Source organism: Rhincodon typus, chromosome 3 (assembly GCF_021869965.1).
Source record: "Rhincodon typus isolate 14 chromosome 3, sRhiTyp1.1, whole genome shotgun sequence".
Lineage (NCBI taxonomy): Eukaryota > Metazoa > Chordata > Chondrichthyes > Orectolobiformes > Rhincodontidae > Rhincodon > Rhincodon typus.
Window position 1 is genome coordinate 25,996,618 of NC_063334.1, and position 16,383 is coordinate 26,013,000.

At 38.9% G+C, this 16,383-nt stretch overlaps 2 protein-coding genes across 3 annotated transcripts in view; both read left to right on the forward strand.

The window, feature by feature from the left end:
• prrc1 (proline-rich coiled-coil 1) overlaps window positions 1–4,060 on the forward strand; it is a 32,185-nt gene extending 28,125 nt beyond the window's left edge. For both annotated transcript variants that reach the window (XM_048593340.1, XM_020526498.2), the window contains exons 8-9: window positions 518–620; window positions 3,108–4,060. In XM_048593340.1, the coding sequence (XP_048449297.1) occupies window positions 518–620; window positions 3,108–3,317 (313 nt within the window). In that variant the 3' untranslated portion in view covers window positions 3,318–4,060. The remainder of the gene's footprint in view (window positions 1–517; window positions 621–3,107) is intronic.
• A 6,345-nt stretch (window positions 4,061–10,405) lies between these two features.
• pgm5 (phosphoglucomutase 5) overlaps window positions 10,406–16,383 on the forward strand; it is a 163,152-nt gene continuing 157,174 nt past the window's right edge. The window contains exon 1 of the mRNA XM_020526497.2: window positions 10,406–10,898. Coding sequence (XP_020382086.1) covers window positions 10,641–10,898 — 258 coding nt within the window. The 5' untranslated portion in view covers window positions 10,406–10,640. The remainder of the gene's footprint in view (window positions 10,899–16,383) is intronic.

Here is a 16,383-nt window from a genome sequence, read left to right on the forward strand (position 1 = left end):
ATTCCGGGTTCTTCAGAAGCTTGATTTGAGGAACAGTTTTTGTTTTGCCACGTGGAAATAAGAACAAATCTCCCATTTTGCATCGACTAATTCTGCCCAACCACTATTCCATGATGACAGAAATGAATTTTAAATGATTTAACACTGCCCCTTACACCTGTCGGAGTAGGGAAAATTTGTGATCAACCAAACACACTTGCTATTAACGCCAGGGATTGGAGCAGTAAATCTTGGCTAGTGCTTATGCAGCTCCTGTGCAAGTGAGGCAAGACACTTGAGTGGTGTAAGGAAAGAGCCTTTGTTGAAATAACTGTTGGGTGTTGCAAGAAGAGAAGGTGTACTGCATAGATTTTAAACCAACCCATTTGTGCAAATTTCCTCTGGACAGATTCCTCAGTTATTATCAGATATGTGCTGTAATTTGTCTGTTTTACTAAAGGATGATTTTTGTATTAATTTGTGTCCTGGAATTACCAGCTGTGAGTATCTGACTTCATTTATAAATGTTACTTTCCAGGTGGTTTGACATTGGTTGTTTGATTCTTGAAGATCCAGTTCATGGTATTCATTTGGAAAATTTCACACAAGCAACGCCAGTGCCTTTAGAATATGTGCAACAGGTCAGTGTGTTGCTAGTACTGAATCCTGATGTTTTCATAAAATCATTTGCTTTATAAATCTAAGTGGTTCGGTTTAAAATGTGTCATGTTGACCTTAAGTGAACAATTGAAAAGTTTCAATTATAAAAGTGTTCACTCAACTTTGCATCAAACCAATGCATAGATTTTATGTCTAACTTTGTTGCAAATGTAATTCCCGTATATTGGCTCTGGGCATGCAGCATTTTACAGCCATGATGACTTTGGGAAGGAAATTTGTTCATTTTTTTTTTTCTTTGATGTTAGCCTTTTAAATGTTTAATGTTAATACAAAAACCAGGTTGTTTTTGTTTTTGGTATTCTTCAGGTGATTTCATGCTGTGAAAGATGCAAACATGATCAGCCAAAATGTTTTCTTCACACAATTTTACATATAATGCGTGATCCAGTTAGAAGTTTCAGTGAAAATTCTTTATCTAAAAAGCATTTAAGAATGCAGAGCTCGCCATACTGTGGGGAGTGGTTGAAGTAAGTAGTATGCGCTTAAAATAAAGCAGATGAGCAGGCATGTACAAGAGAGAAAGGTTTATAAACCTTATGCTAAGACAGTAGTAAGGTGGGAGCGACTCATGGAATTTAATGTAGATCAATTGATCTAAATGTCCTGATTTGGTGTAGTAAATTCTGTACACGTGCATAAATTGTTTTGGGGTGGGTGCAAGGTAGGAGAATGGGTTTGAGAAACATAGTAACCATGAACAAATAGCAGAGCAGACTTGATGGGCCAATGGGCCAAATGGCCTAATTATGCTCCTATATCTTATGGTCTTTATGGGTAACTTTGGTATTTTCTTTTTTTCCCAAATGTAGGAGGTGACCATAGACAGGAAAGGACAACCTGGTCCATCTTTTGTACATGTACAGATTCATCTCTCTGCTGTATTTGTACAGGCATTAAAATATTTCCTATTTTATGTACTTCTATAGAGTAGCAGCCAAAGAGTTACAGGAAGATGCCTTGAGTATTTATACTTACTTTCCTGCAGTACAACTTCAAATTGACTTTGAAATGGGATAAAGGTAGTTTGTTACTTATTTAATTTCAACAGCAACCTGAATATATAATGGCAACTTTAATGTGATAAACAATAAAAAGCACAATTCAACACTCGGCTACATATTGGCATTAGAGCAGATAACCAAATTCTTGGTCTGAGCATCGTAAGGGAGGAGAGACGCTAAGGGAAGAAGTGCCAAAGGCTAATGTGTAGGCAGCTGAAGGTGTAACTTAGAGCTGGGAGGTTAGATGGAGAGAGGAAATGGCAAGGTCATAAATTGAAAATTTTTAAATTGAGTTGCTTGCTAAAAGCCAATATAGTTCAGCAAACAGGAGTGATAAAGGAAATGCCATCTTTCCACTTAACTCTAATAGTTTAAGGCAAACCTGATTTAAAAGCAATTAAATTAATCAAAGGAGTATAGAAGAGGGTCTTCAGGAATGGTGAAGAGGAGAAAAATAAAGCTAAAAACATGTGCCTTTTAAGTAACTTTTTATGATCTAGGTTATCTTTGGAGAATTAAAGTTTCCACACTAATGCAAAGCCATTAAAGTTCATCAATTTTAATCATCATGAATGATGGTTTAACATGGATCTTGTATGAATTCTGTCAAATGTAGAGGTTAGTTTTTATAAAACGAGTACTTCACTGTAATGAAATGTTACATTTCTTTTTGATCCTTTTTTTAAGTTTGTTCATGGATCTAGGTCTTGATTTGCAATCCATGCACAATTGCTTATTTTGGATCTACGTGAGCAATAATCAGGTGTTACAACCTGCTGTTATTTAACCACAAAGATTAGAATCATAGAATTATACAAAACAGGTCAATTTCATTCAGTCCATCATTCTTGCCTCTTTTCTTTGAAAGACCTGTCCAATTCCCTTCTGTTTCCCAAAGTCATGTGTTAGTGTTTTTTTTTTTGAGTATGTTCCAGATGATAACCCCCCAAAAAAACCACCTTATTTCACAACTTATTGTTTGATAGTTATCTTAAATTTGTGGCGTCTCCTGTCAATGGAAACAGCTCCTCTTCATTTTACTATTTAAACCCCTCCGTTTTGAACACCCCTTAAATCTCCCCATAACCACCCCTGCTTGGTGTGTTCCTAGGTTTTATTTAAAATCCCAAGATTATTTTCACATTTTTGAGAAGTACAATTTGGTGAATCTTCTCTCTGGTTTCTTTTCTACTTTAATCCACACAAGAAAACCTGTTCTTGGGACTGAGGGGATCAGATGAACAAGCCCATTATGTTTTGAAGTTTACTACAATTACATCATCTTATAGTTGTTCCAATTTCTGTTTCTAATGAGTAAAGATTTTTCTGATTATATGTATGTGCCTTTTATGTTCTTTGCCATTCCTTTCATGTGAAAGGTAATGTCTGTCATGGACCTGGTGCATTTGCTTAAAACAGGAATGTGTATGTTTTCTTTTTAATCAGGCACAGAACCTCACGCCACCTGACTACAATTTGAGATGGTCTGGCCTGATGGTGACTGTCGGTGAAGTGTTGGAAAGGAGTTTACCCCAAGTCAACCGGACTGATTGGCACATCGTGTTTACAGGCATGTCTCGAAGGCAGATGATCTACAGTGCGGCCAAATCATTAGCAGGAATGTACAAACAGCAACTGCCATCAAAGTCCATTTAACAAGTAAAACTGTGGCCTTCTATTCAGTGGGGATTTTTTTTTTTTAAAAGGTGCTTCACTGCGCTCAAGAACGGTTTGACTTTTTGTATTTTTATACTCAAACAAAATTCATCAAAACTCAGTTGCTGAATCAAAACATATCTTGCAGCTGCCTCCATGCCAGAACAGGAATTGGTTAATTGGAGCTTTCCAGAAACTGAAGATCCAGTGTAAGGGGATGTTTGAAATATGCAGCGTTTTGCATATAATAACATTATATTGAAATAATTTTGCAATACTTTCGGTGTTGAAATATGACACCCAAGGAAGTAAAACGCTAAGAGTTGCTAATATTTAACTGATATTTTCAACCTCTTCAGGTAATCATCATAAAAAAAATTCCAAGTAATGGTTAATGTGCAGGCTATTCAAGTGCCAAATTTTTCTCTTGCTGTTCCCTACCTCTACCCTTCTAATTAAGGCTTAGAGGCTTGCAATACAAAATGATGGATACATGATTTACAAAATACAACTTGTTAACCCACTTTTTTTTAAAAAAGCAAAGGTTTAGCAAATGAATAGTCAAGTTAATTTGGAACAAGGTACAATGAAAGACAGCACAAACTGTCCAATACTAATCTTGGAAAATCTGTCTAACTAGATCATCTCACTGCCAAGTGAAGCTATTGCTGGGCTTGTTTGGATTATTTTTTACACTATTTTGTCATGTTTCTAAGGGAATAAAACTGAAATATCACAATTGATGCTGCTGTTTTCTTTAAAATGTTGCTTTAATTTCAACATCAGTCTGCAATTTTAATGCAATATGTTTTTTAAGTTGAAGTTTGAAACTTGTACTTTCTTATGCTGTGTTCTGATAACTTGTGTATACACTTTTTTCTAGTCAGTCTGTTCAGAGATGTCGTCGTACACCTCTGGAGCAGGTGGAACTTCAGCCCTGGCCCCTCAATCCAGGAGTAGGGATGCCACCATTGGGCCACGTGTACATACACACAAACTATTCCTTCCTTCAGTCTGTACAATTAACCATAGTGCAAGCAGTCTATACATAAACTACAGCCAAAGTGCTTTATTAGTAACATTTCAGTTTGGTTCTTGTTTTGGACCTAACGCCCAAACTGGGTTGCTGACTGCTTTCACAGTGGTATTGCATCTGTGGATTTTTTTTCCCCTAAAGATTATGCAGTCACATTAATGACTATACATGTCAATAAATTTTACATTTGTGTAGCTACAGTTATCTGCCTTTATCTGCCAAAAACTGTACAACACAACTTAAAAACACTGGTCAATTTTCATTTTATCTTTCCCTCCTGTGCATTTTGTTTTTAAAAAAAGGGAATAGAAGTCCAGAACAAGGAGGACATAGCCTTAAACTTAGAGCAAGGCCATTCATAAGATGTATGATCAAATGTAGGCCATTTGCGTATTAAGTCTGTTCTGCCGTTCCTGTTTCTTCATGAGTTAGGTGAAAACGAGTCTTCACACAAATTGTAATGGAAATCTGGAAGTCTCGCCTGAAAAGTTGATGTCTACAGTGTCAGTTTAAAATTTGCAAGCAAGTTAGTTTTCTATTGGACAAGAATTTTAAGGTTTATGCAACCAATGCAAGTGGATGGATATAGGTAGAGATCAGCAATGATCTAATTGAATGTCTGAAGAAGCTCGAGGGCTGAATGACCTCCTGGTCTTGTGTGGAGTTTGCACATTCTCCCTGTGTCTGTGGGGTTTCCAGCAGGTGCTCCGGTTTCCTTCCACGGTCCGAAGATGTGCAGGTTATGTGGATTGGCCATGGTAAATGTGGAGTTGTGGGGATAGGATAGGGGTCTGGGTGGGATGCTCTTTGGCATGTTGGTGCAGACTCGGTGGGTTGAATGGCCTCCGTCTGAGCTGTAGAGATTCTAAGTTTTACAATTCCATTGTGGAAAGGTGAAATTTTCAGTAGCTTCCTCTTTGCTTTTGTTAATTGTGTTATGTGTCTTGTCTACATTTCTGATTGGGACTCCTGCATTGAGAGATAAGTAGCAGGCAAATCAAAGAACATGGATTTACCAAAGACGCCTTTTGATTATGAGTTCGTAAGTGATCAAAGGTAATGGTTCAGCAAGCAAAAGCAGATCCTACATTAGCAGCAGCTAGATAATGGGTACATTGTCATCTGTCGCGGGCTTGTTCTATTGCGAGGACCATGTTTTTATCAGGAAGTGGATTTGAAGCTGGTTTTCTAATCTTTAGTTTCAGGATTTGCTGATCATTAATTGAAAATAAGAAATAAGCATTCAGAAAATTCTATGCAGCCGTTTCCTTTGTGCAGCAGTGAGAAAGTGGTATTTATTGAGAAATACAAAATGCGACATTCCATGTTCTTTAATGGATTCAATTTACTTTTTTCCACTGTTTTATGGCTAATACAATGGCATTACTGCCTTCCACACTATTGATTTGCTGACATTTTAAAGTTACTGAACTTGTGTCCATGGGTTCAGTGTAAAATTGTCCTATTTTTAGAATGTGCCCCATTAATAAAAGACATTGAAGACTTATCAGTTATTTCTAAGTAACATTTCAGGCGAGTATATATTGATTTGGAGATTTGTTAGTTGGGTATGCCTTGTCACCAAAGTTCATGTTTTTTGAGTTGGAATAAAAAGTCCCTTCAAACTATGACAGTAAAATGCTTCTCTTTGTTTTGTTACAGTTCATAACTTTGGGTTACCTTAAGTTCAGGTTTAAATTGTGTTTAGAGATGGTAATAAAAATCAGGGACCCACAGAATAAACTAACATGTCTGGTTTGTGGCATATTAGCTAGAATCAGAACTGTAGAATGAGCAACACAGGAGGTGGTCATTCAGCTTGTCTGCTGACTGTCTGTAGGTACAAATCACCTAGTGACACTCCCATTGACCTTGCAAAGTTTTTTTTTCCCCCTTTTACAAGTAATGACCCAATTGCTTTTTGAAAGCCTTAATTGACCCTCTCTCCAATACACACTCTCGGGCAGTGCATTCTAGTTCCGAACACTGGTGTCTCTTCAATCACCTCATTTGTTCTAGAGGTCAGAAGAACAAGAGGTAGTCTAATTCAAATATCAAACATCTTCAAGGGCTTGTTTCATAAGAGCAGAACTCGACAAATCAACCTTTCATCTGCACCATTCAGTAGGAACACAGTTAACCTTCACCTTGCCTGAGATAAGGTGTAGAGCTGGATGAACACAGCAGGCCAAGCAGCATCAGAGGAGCAGGAAGGCTGATGTTTCGGGCCTAGACCCTTCTGAAGTGGTGTGGGGGTGGAGGAGGGGAGGCTGTTTGAGACCTTTCAGAGGTTTGTTTCAATGAGAAAGTTTTCATTCTTATAAACTCCAAGTACACACTCAATTTATTTAGCCCCTCATCATAGGACAGCCTCCTTTTGGGCTCTTGTGCAGTGGTAGTGTCCCTACCTCTGAGCCAAAGGGCCTAGATTAAGTCCCACCTGTTATAGAGGTGTCATAACATCTAGACAAGTTGCTTTAAAAAATCCAGTTTTGATTTACAATCAAAAGCTAGGACAGTTTCCTTGGCCCAGGAACTAATCTAGCAAACTTTTCCACATTCAAAACTAGGGCATCATATCAGGACAATGGATCAACTGTTTCAGATAGATTTGAGAAAATATCTTTATTTAGAGGGTTGATGGAGAGCTGTGGATGGTCAGTCATTGTGTATGTAAATTTAAATGCAGGCTTTTGAACATTAAGGGAGCCAATGAAATATGGGGATAGAGTAAGAAGAGTTGAACTAGGAAATCAACCATGATATTATTTAGTTAGAGAATCAATTCAAGGGTTTTAATGATCTAAACTTTTGTGTATTCTTGGGTTATTCCTTATCAATTCAAATGTTGGCTGGTCAGTCTACAATTGATGCCAATAAAGTATTACTGGTAGATGTCTTTTTTAAGCAAAGATTTAGTAAATAAGATGAAAGCAACAATAAGTTATAAAGTGTTTAGATCGTCCCTAATCCTAGTGTATTCTGACCTGCCATCACTACAGAATTTCTCTTATTTATTATTGATTGTCTTGGATACAAGGTGATTGGTACGTAGGAAGATGAGGTGGCCATTCAGTCTGTTGAGCCTATGTTGTAGCTGAGACAAATATAAAATATAGATTGGCCATTATCTTCCCGTTGTGGTTCTGTAATCTTAGATTTTTGGTAAACAAGAACACGGAAAATGTCAATTTTAATTTAAATTCTTTTTGGGAAGTATTCGAAATTCCCACTTATTGTTTTTGTGACCCCTGGTTGACCCACCTCTCAAGCTATACCTCCTCATCCCCATAAGATGATGGATTCTCTCCAACCTTCCATCTATTTTCAAGGGAACATGATGCAAGACAATCTTTGTAATTCAACATTGAGTAATGTGAAACACCAACAGACTTGCACAAGAGGGTGCTGTTGAGGTAAAAAGTATCTGTATTGTACTTTATTGTGGATGTGGATGGCCCTTCCATGCCTGACTTATGGGAGTGCTTGAGCATAGAAAAAGGATAATGCTTGCATCAGCCTGATAAACTGGCTGTCCTCCTCTTCTGGTCCAATGCTGTAATTCTAATGCTGCTGACACTGGATGCTATTCCCCAAATGCATCAGAAGTCATTTGTTTATGTGGAATGCAGTTCATATGTCCTCATAGGACAGAGGCTTTTTAGAGGGGCCTTGCCTAACTGTTTATTTTCTAGTATCTTTAACCTCGTAAAACATAAATTCAAGACACTTCACAGGAGTGTTAGAAAAAAAATACAAGATGAAATTGGTACTCATGACTAGTGGTTTGCCAAAGAGTTTTATTTTAAATCGCATTTAGGAAGAACAAAGAGGTAGGCCACTTTAGGGAGACAATGCTAGAGTGTAGGCATCTGAAGGAATAGATACCTCCAAGTGGAGCAATTTTATTTCAGGGATGCATAAAAAATCAAATTTGCAGTGGAGTGATCTCGGTTGCTTGCTGGGGAAGGTTAGAGATGCGAGAGATCTGCTTAATGAACATTATAAAAACCACTAGTGTTAGCGTTACCCATATTAAATGCTCTAGTTGCATTATTGCCTGAGCAAATTATTGTGGGCTTGTTTGGAAAGGAAGTGTTCGAAATAATGAATTTGCTTTGGGGTCCTGCATTGGATGATTCCAGTTTAACAAAATTTTTTTTTTTTTTTTGTTAGAGCTCTGTCCCAAGTCATCCTACTTTGGTTTTGACTGACATGCTATGCTAACTGGAATTATAGTGTTAACATCCATTAATTGGAATACATTAACTTGTAGACAATGTGCACATCATCAACATCATGTTCAAAATGCTATATTTAACTCTTACTATTGGTAACAGAAATACTTTAAACAACGTTTGTATGGAGCACTTGACCTGAAATTTTGTTCGTTTATAATTACAAGTTGCATTTAATTTATAAAAGTGTCTCGTCTTAATTTTTTTAAGAAAATATGTATTTCACCCATGTTTGCAGCCACTATGTGACTGAATCACATAACAACAAGATGCTAGAATGGATGACCAAAAGCTTGGTCAGAGAAATAGGTTTTAAGGAACATCTTAGAGAGGTTTGAGGGGCAAAAATATCATCAACAGGATCATCTGTTTATTTAACCACAGTGCACACTCCCATTGTGTACTACACCTTGTATAAACTATGTAAACGTGTTCAGCTGCGTAGTCATAATGTTGTCTTCCATGTAGCAGTTTACTGTATTTATGGGGGCAAAAATCTTGCAGTTTCAAATATGGCCAGCAGTTGTGCTCTTCTCCAAAATAGGTGATTGTATTCCATTATTATGGAATATTGAAAATGAAGCCGAAGCATGTAAGGGTGACGGCAGATTTGTTATTAGATTGCATTAAGTTAAAGTATTTGGGAATTATGTGTCAAGATAACCACGTTTTACATAATGCCATATACATAATTCTACAACCCTTAATGCGTTAACATGCTATCAATTTTTTAAAAAAAAAGTTTGCATTTCTAAAGCGTTGCTCATGTTCTTTGGATGTGGTTTAAAATGAATAACTCTTCTTCAAGTTATGTGGAATACAGCAACAATACATGATCCCATGAACAGCAATGTAATAATCAAATCATCAGTGATGTCTGTTTGGGATATTGGCCCAGGAAAATAGGGAGTGCCTCTCTGTAGTTCTTTGATACAGTATTGTAAATTTTTACTATTGACTTGAGTGAGTGGACTAGGGCTTTAGTTAGCACTCTTCCCTAAAAATGATCCCTCTAATGCGACATTCCATGCTCAAGTGGGACTTGAACCTACTGCCATTGACTTGATAGATGATATGGCTCAGTAGGTAGCACTAGTTTAACAGCAAGAAACCAAAAGCCGATGTTTCACTTTTGGAAGCATCATTACAAGGCATATCGTTACAACATCACTCAAGAATTTCAATGGTATTCCGGACCAAGCGGCCTGCTTGATTAGCATATTACAATTTAACTTTTTCTACCTTTTACCATTGTGCACAGTGGCAGCAGTGTGTACCATCTACAAGAGGTACTGAAGCAATTTACCAAGGCTCCTTTTGACAGCACCTTCCAAACCAGACAAGGTCAGCAGATATATGGGAACACCACCAGCAGTTTCCCCTCCATCCCACACCACATCCTTATTTAGAGCCACATCACAGTTTCTTCATTGTCCATGGTCAAAATCCTGGAACTCCCTCCCTGCTAGTATTGTGATTGTCCTGGCACCACATAGCCTGTAGTGGTTCCAGAGGGCAGCTCATTGCCACCTTCTCAAGAGCATCTGGGAATGGACAATAAGCAGCCTTAGCAACTACACATATCTCGTCAATTAAAAAAGTACATAACTGTTCTTACCCTGAAGAAACTAACTAATATGTTAGTGTCAAGTTCCACAGAGGTCGGTGTGTTTGCAGGGTGGTTTAAGTTGCTATTGTTGGGAAAGGCGGAGACAGATCTGGAGCAGGCCTGACCCCATTAGGAGGTGTTTAGATGGAGCTGTGCTAGGGGCTGACAGCAAGTGATTCCCTCTAACAAGTGTTGCGTGCAGCACACACAGCATCCAGTTACAACACTGGCGCAAGTCGATAATTCTCTAGTGTTCTTTCCAGGGGCTATTTTTGGTTCGCTGCTGTGGTTCATTTCAAAGTGTTCAGCCCTCTCTCCTCCTCTGCTCATTGTTTTGTGTGTGTGTGTGTGTGTGTTTTGTTGGCAACTCCCAGCCAGACTTCGAGCTGAGGATACAGCAGCGACTGAAGCTCAGCGAGTGCGAAGCGAGCTCAGGCAGTATGGAAAACACTCCTATTCCCGTCGTTACAGTCCAAACCGTCCCTTACGACGACCAGAGACCCGGGACCAGCGGCTTGAGGAAGAAAACCTCCGTGTTCGAAAGCAAGAGGAACTACCTGCAGAACTTTACTCAGAGTGTGCTGTCTTCAATAGACCTGAGAGACCGGCAAGGCTGCACAATGGTGGTAGGAAGTGATGGGAGATACTTCAGCAGGACCGCTATAGAGACCATTGTCCAGATGGCAGCTGCCAACGGGGTAAGGGGCAGAATGCTTTCCAAAGAATAAAAATGCTCATAATTAGTCTAATACGATTTTAACACAGGCGGGTATCGCATTAGCAAAATGTTACTTCATAGATTTCTGTAGGAATATCAATCTGCTTTTTCCCTTTAACTTTGTAACCTAAAGCAGTCTGGATATAAACGGTTGATTTTTCCATATTTTTCTTAACTGCGTTACAACCACTTTTCAAACAGACCCAAACTTAAGGAAAGGAATTAAATATCAATTTATGTCAGTCAGGGTGTTTAATATATAGATGCATTGAAGAAATCAGAAAGCATAACTTGATATTATCTGGAAGAGGCCAACCAGTTGGTGTGTTTTGAGGTTTTACATGGATCTGTACCTTAAGCCACGTTTGATGATGTAACATTGCTATTACTATGACAGCACCTCCTTAGAGAAAGTTGAATTTAGTAAATTCTTCAGGTGTCATGTTTTGCAATGTCCTCCTTCTGTCTCCCTCTTGCTTTGTAACCTCTAGTTTTTACCAGTGACAACCAGATGTTTCAGTTTCTCTCCTACTAAGTGCATGTCCAAGGAATTATAGTTGTCTCCCAATGATCATTTGTAAAATTTCTACTTGAGTGCCTGCTTTTCCTCCAAATGCTTTCATTACTCCCACGTGTTGTCCAACTAATCTTCTTCATATGTCTCAGAAAGCACACCTCTGCTGCCTTTAATTTATCTCTGTGATCTTGCATATCTTCCAAATTTACAGCCCTGTGGCAGTGTTGGCCAGATGTAGCATATTATGATCTTGTTCCCTTCTTTGGAGATTTTCTTAAAAAGTGATCTAACATTTTTGTGAAAGTTTATTTTTGTGAGGACTTTGCACTTCCTGATTCCTTGACAATTTGATCTGTCCTGGTATATTAATTCTACAATGCTAAATATATGAATAACTTTGGATGTGTCGGAAGAGGGGAGTTTTGAACCTGGCAAAAATTGGTATTGAGCTCCACAGTCAGCACCTCGGGAGTACCACCATAATTTGGAAATTAGCATCTCAACTATTTGCATTTATAAAACACCTTTAATACATTAAAAATGTCCCATGGTGTTTCACAGGAGTGTGAAAACTTGACACCAAAGCATAAAATGAGATTTTAGGACAGTTGAGGAGATGTAGGTTTTAAGGAATGCCTAAAGAGGAGTATAAGGTAATTGCAGAGCTGGTACCTTAGCAGCGTTAGACACTATCACCAATAAAGGTAAGGTAAAGTCACCATAGATCCAAAAGGCCACTCTCTCATTAAAGAGAGACAACTGGTGATGAGTTTGACCTGAGAGTCACCACACTTCAGGTGAGGGGTAAGATTGAGAAGGCAAGAGCTTTACAGTAACCTCAGCTAGTGCAGAAATTAAACCCGTGTTATTGGCATCACTCTGCATATCCAAGTGAGCTAACGAAGGGTCTAGGACCGCAACGTCAGCCTTCCTGCTCCTATGATGCTGCTTGGCCTGCGTGTTCATCCAGCTCTACACCTTGTTATCTAACGAATGTGTAGATTGGTTGAAAACAAAAGGACAGAATTGGAAGAGTGCAGAGTTCTTGGCAGATGTAGAATTGGAGGATCAGGACAACAGAGAAATATTTCATTGGATTTATGGCTTGGACTCAACTCAAGCCTCCTTCTATTTTACCTCCTCTAAATCTATTATTGTAACTCTTTTCTTCCTTCTCCATCACATGCTTATCTAGTTCTCCTTCAAAGTGTCTGTACTATTCTATCCAATTACCTCAATGGTAACTAATTCCATACTTCCATTGCCAATTGTGCGGATTCTGCTTAATTCCATGTTGGATTTCATGGTGACTATGTTATGTCAGTAGCTCAAGTTAATAGAGAGAATCCAAAGAGAGCATTCCTCTTTGCTATCGTACAGGGATCTGACCTCTCTATTTTTCAATCCCTCTTGAAATAAAATCCACTGTTTGATTTGCTTCTTTTTATGGCCTTGTGAACCTGTGGCGTTACTTTTAGCAATTGATACATTTGCATTCTGAGATCCTTTTGTTCCTCTACTCCAGCAAGACTTGCACCTTCCAAATAATAAGTGACCTCCTCCTTATTGCTACCAAAATGTACTCCTTCACCTTTATGAATGTTGAAACACAAAGGAGTAGATGGACATATCTGCCACTGACTTAGATATATATCTTGAATCTTGAGCAAATTTGGGTGGCATTTTGAAAATTAATCCGAGGGGGTGCTAATATCCATTTTTCAGGACCCTAAATTCAAGTTCTAAAGGATGATACAGATACATTAGTTGTCATTAAATTGTTGTACCTTGACTTTGAAAGTGATGACTAGAGAAAGTAACTATGTGAATGAGTGTCCTGGAGGCAAGAATGAAGAATTGGATACTGATAGATCTTGACTTTAGATGTTGAAATGTTCGCTGAGCTGCGAGGTTTGATAGCAGACGTTTCGTCCCCTTACTAGGTGACATCCTAAGTACTGTGGAGCCTCCTGCAAAGCGCCGTCATCTTGTGCTGTTTCGAATTTATATGGTCTGGTTTTTGCTGCTTCCAGTAAGTGCCAGTTCTGGCTATGCTTTGTAATGGTCGGTATATCAGGTCCAATTCAATGTGTTTGTTGATGGAGTCTGCGAATGAATGCCAAGCCTCCAAGAGATCCCTGGCTGTCCTCTGTTGGGCATGTCCTATGATAATAGTGTTGTCCCAGTTGAAAGTGTGGTTTTTCTCTTCTGTGTGTATTGAAACCAAGGACATTTGGTCATGTTTAGTTGCTAGCTGGTGTTCATGGATAGGGGTTGCTAGTTTTCTGCCTGTTTGTCCCACATAGTGTTTTGTGCACATCCCGCATCAACGAACAGCAGCTAGTAACTAAATGACACGACCAGTTGTCCTTGGTTTCAACTGGGACAACACTGCTATCATAGGACAAGCACAACAGAGGACAGCCAGGGATCTCCTGGAGGCTTGGCATTCATTTGCGAACTCAATCAACAAGATCTGATATACCGACCATTACAATGCACAGCCAGAACCAGCACCTACTGGAAGCAGCAAAAACCGGACCATATAAATTTGAACTGGTACAAGACAACAGCACTTCACAGGAGGCTCCACAGCATTGAGGATGTCACCTAGAAAGGGGACGAAACGTCTGCTATCAAACCTCCCAGCTCGATGAACATACTAACATTTGCAACCAGCACCCAAGCTACAAATCTTCACTCAAACCCTAAAGATCTTGATTTCAACAGCATGAATATAAGGTGGGGAAAAGTATAAGCAGGATAAAGCTTTTGCAAGTTAGAAGAATTAATTATCTACAGCACAGAAATATGCTGTTTAGCCCAACATTTCTATGCTTCATATGAGCCTCTACCCAACCTTCCTTATGTAAAACTATCAATATGACTTCCCATTCTTTCTCCCTTGTGTGTTTATCTAGCTTAGGCCTGAAAGGGATCTATGCTATCTCATCAATTTGTCTACGCTGGTGAGTTCCATACTCTCTGGGTAACTAGGTTTCTCCTGAGTTCCTTCTTGGATTTATTAGTGAATATCTTACTAATGGCTACTAGTTCTATCCTTTTCAAGCTATTCCATTATTTCAAACATCTCTATCAGGTCACCTCTCAGCTTTCTTTTTTCTGGAGATAAAAGTCACAGCTTGTTTAATTTTCCTGGAAAGGCATAATCTCTCTACGCTGGTATTAAGGTACTAAACCTATTCAAATACCAATCTCATATTTGTGATCTAGAGACGGGAATAGTTCATTGTATTTACTGTAGCCTGACCAAGAGATGGTGGAAGCAGAGTCCCTAAGTATTTTTAAGGCAAAAGTAAATAGTTTCTTGTCAAGCTAGGTGTTGAAAAGTTATCAGGGATTGGTGAGAATGTGGATTGAAGATTCACATCACCCATGATCTTACTGAACGATGAGCATGATTGAGGATATGAATGGACTACTCCTGTTCCTGATTCATACATGTGTTTATGGCATAACTTCTGGACTGACGGTAACATGCTTTGCGAAGCCCTGAGATTTGAAAATGTTACTTAATTGCAGGTTTATTCCATCAAGATTACATGAATCAATCTTCAACTGTCACAACTTTGGCATTTTGGATATTTTATATATTCATGAATGTATGCAACATAAAAAGGACATTACTTTCTCTCAGTGTGTGACCATTAGCTAAGAATTAAGCATATCCATTCCTTGCTTTGTTTAAAGCTCATTTTTGACACCCTTCCTAAGAATGGAATAAAGAACAGAAGGCTAGAGCAAGGAAAACACATGTATCCATGTCTCATGGCACCTATACATCAAGCAAAACAGCAGCAGAGTTTGCAAACAACAAATAAACTGTTGCAATGAGAATCATTCTGGTGTATCAGAAAAATCATTTCATAATCTGTGGCTGTCTTAGACCATAACACCAACAATTTGCATTTATATCGATCCTTTGAAGTTGTAAAACAAAGAAGTATTTCACAAGACCAATGAAGGACAAAATGTGACAGCGATGAATCCACAACCATCTGATTCCTAAGCAAGAGAGTGCTCCCCAGCAAGTCACAGTGACATTCTGTGAAACACAATCATTTTATCAAATGTGTGGCTGCTGTTGCCGCTCCTGGCCTTTGTGCAAAATGAACATTTTGAGTGTGAGATGGCTCATCCTCAGAACTCATGGGTGGTACTTAGTGCAATTGAAGTTAATTGCCCTGGTCTACAATATACTGCATTGGCAGAGATAATCTGACCTGATATTGGAAATACTTCCCATGCTAGCTTGGATGGGAATCTAGCACCTATATGTTTTATACCACTTTCAGTACAATATGGAGTACAGAAAACACCAGTTAGCCTAATCAGTTCATTCATGCTCCACTTAAACATCCCCCATCCTCTTTCATCCAACTATTAGCATCTCCTTCTATTCCATTATCCAATTGTTGCAGTTGTATGGGGGCTTGGTGAGACCACAGCTGGAATATTGTGTGCAATCTCCTTTTCTGAAGAAGGATGCCCTTGCTCTCGAGCGAGTGCAACGAAGGTTTACCAGACTGATTCCAGAGATGGCGGGTCTGATGTATGAAGAGGGATTGACTCGGTTGGGATTGTTTTCACTGGAGTTCAGACGAATGAGGGGGGTGGAATCTCGTACAGACTTAAAATTTTAACAGGACTGGACAGGGTAGACGCAGGGAGGATGTTCCTAATGGTGGGTGTGTCTAGAACCAGGGGTCACAGTATGAGGATTCGGGATAGACGATTTAGGACGGAGATGAGGAGATAATTCTTCACCCAAAGAGTGGTGAGCCTGTGGAATTTATTACCACAGGAAGTAGTTGATGCCAAAACATTGAACGTATTCAAGAGGTGACTAGATATAGCACTTGGATCAATAGCAAATGGGATCAAAGCTTATGGGGAGAAAGCAGGATTCGGCAATTGAGCTGGATGG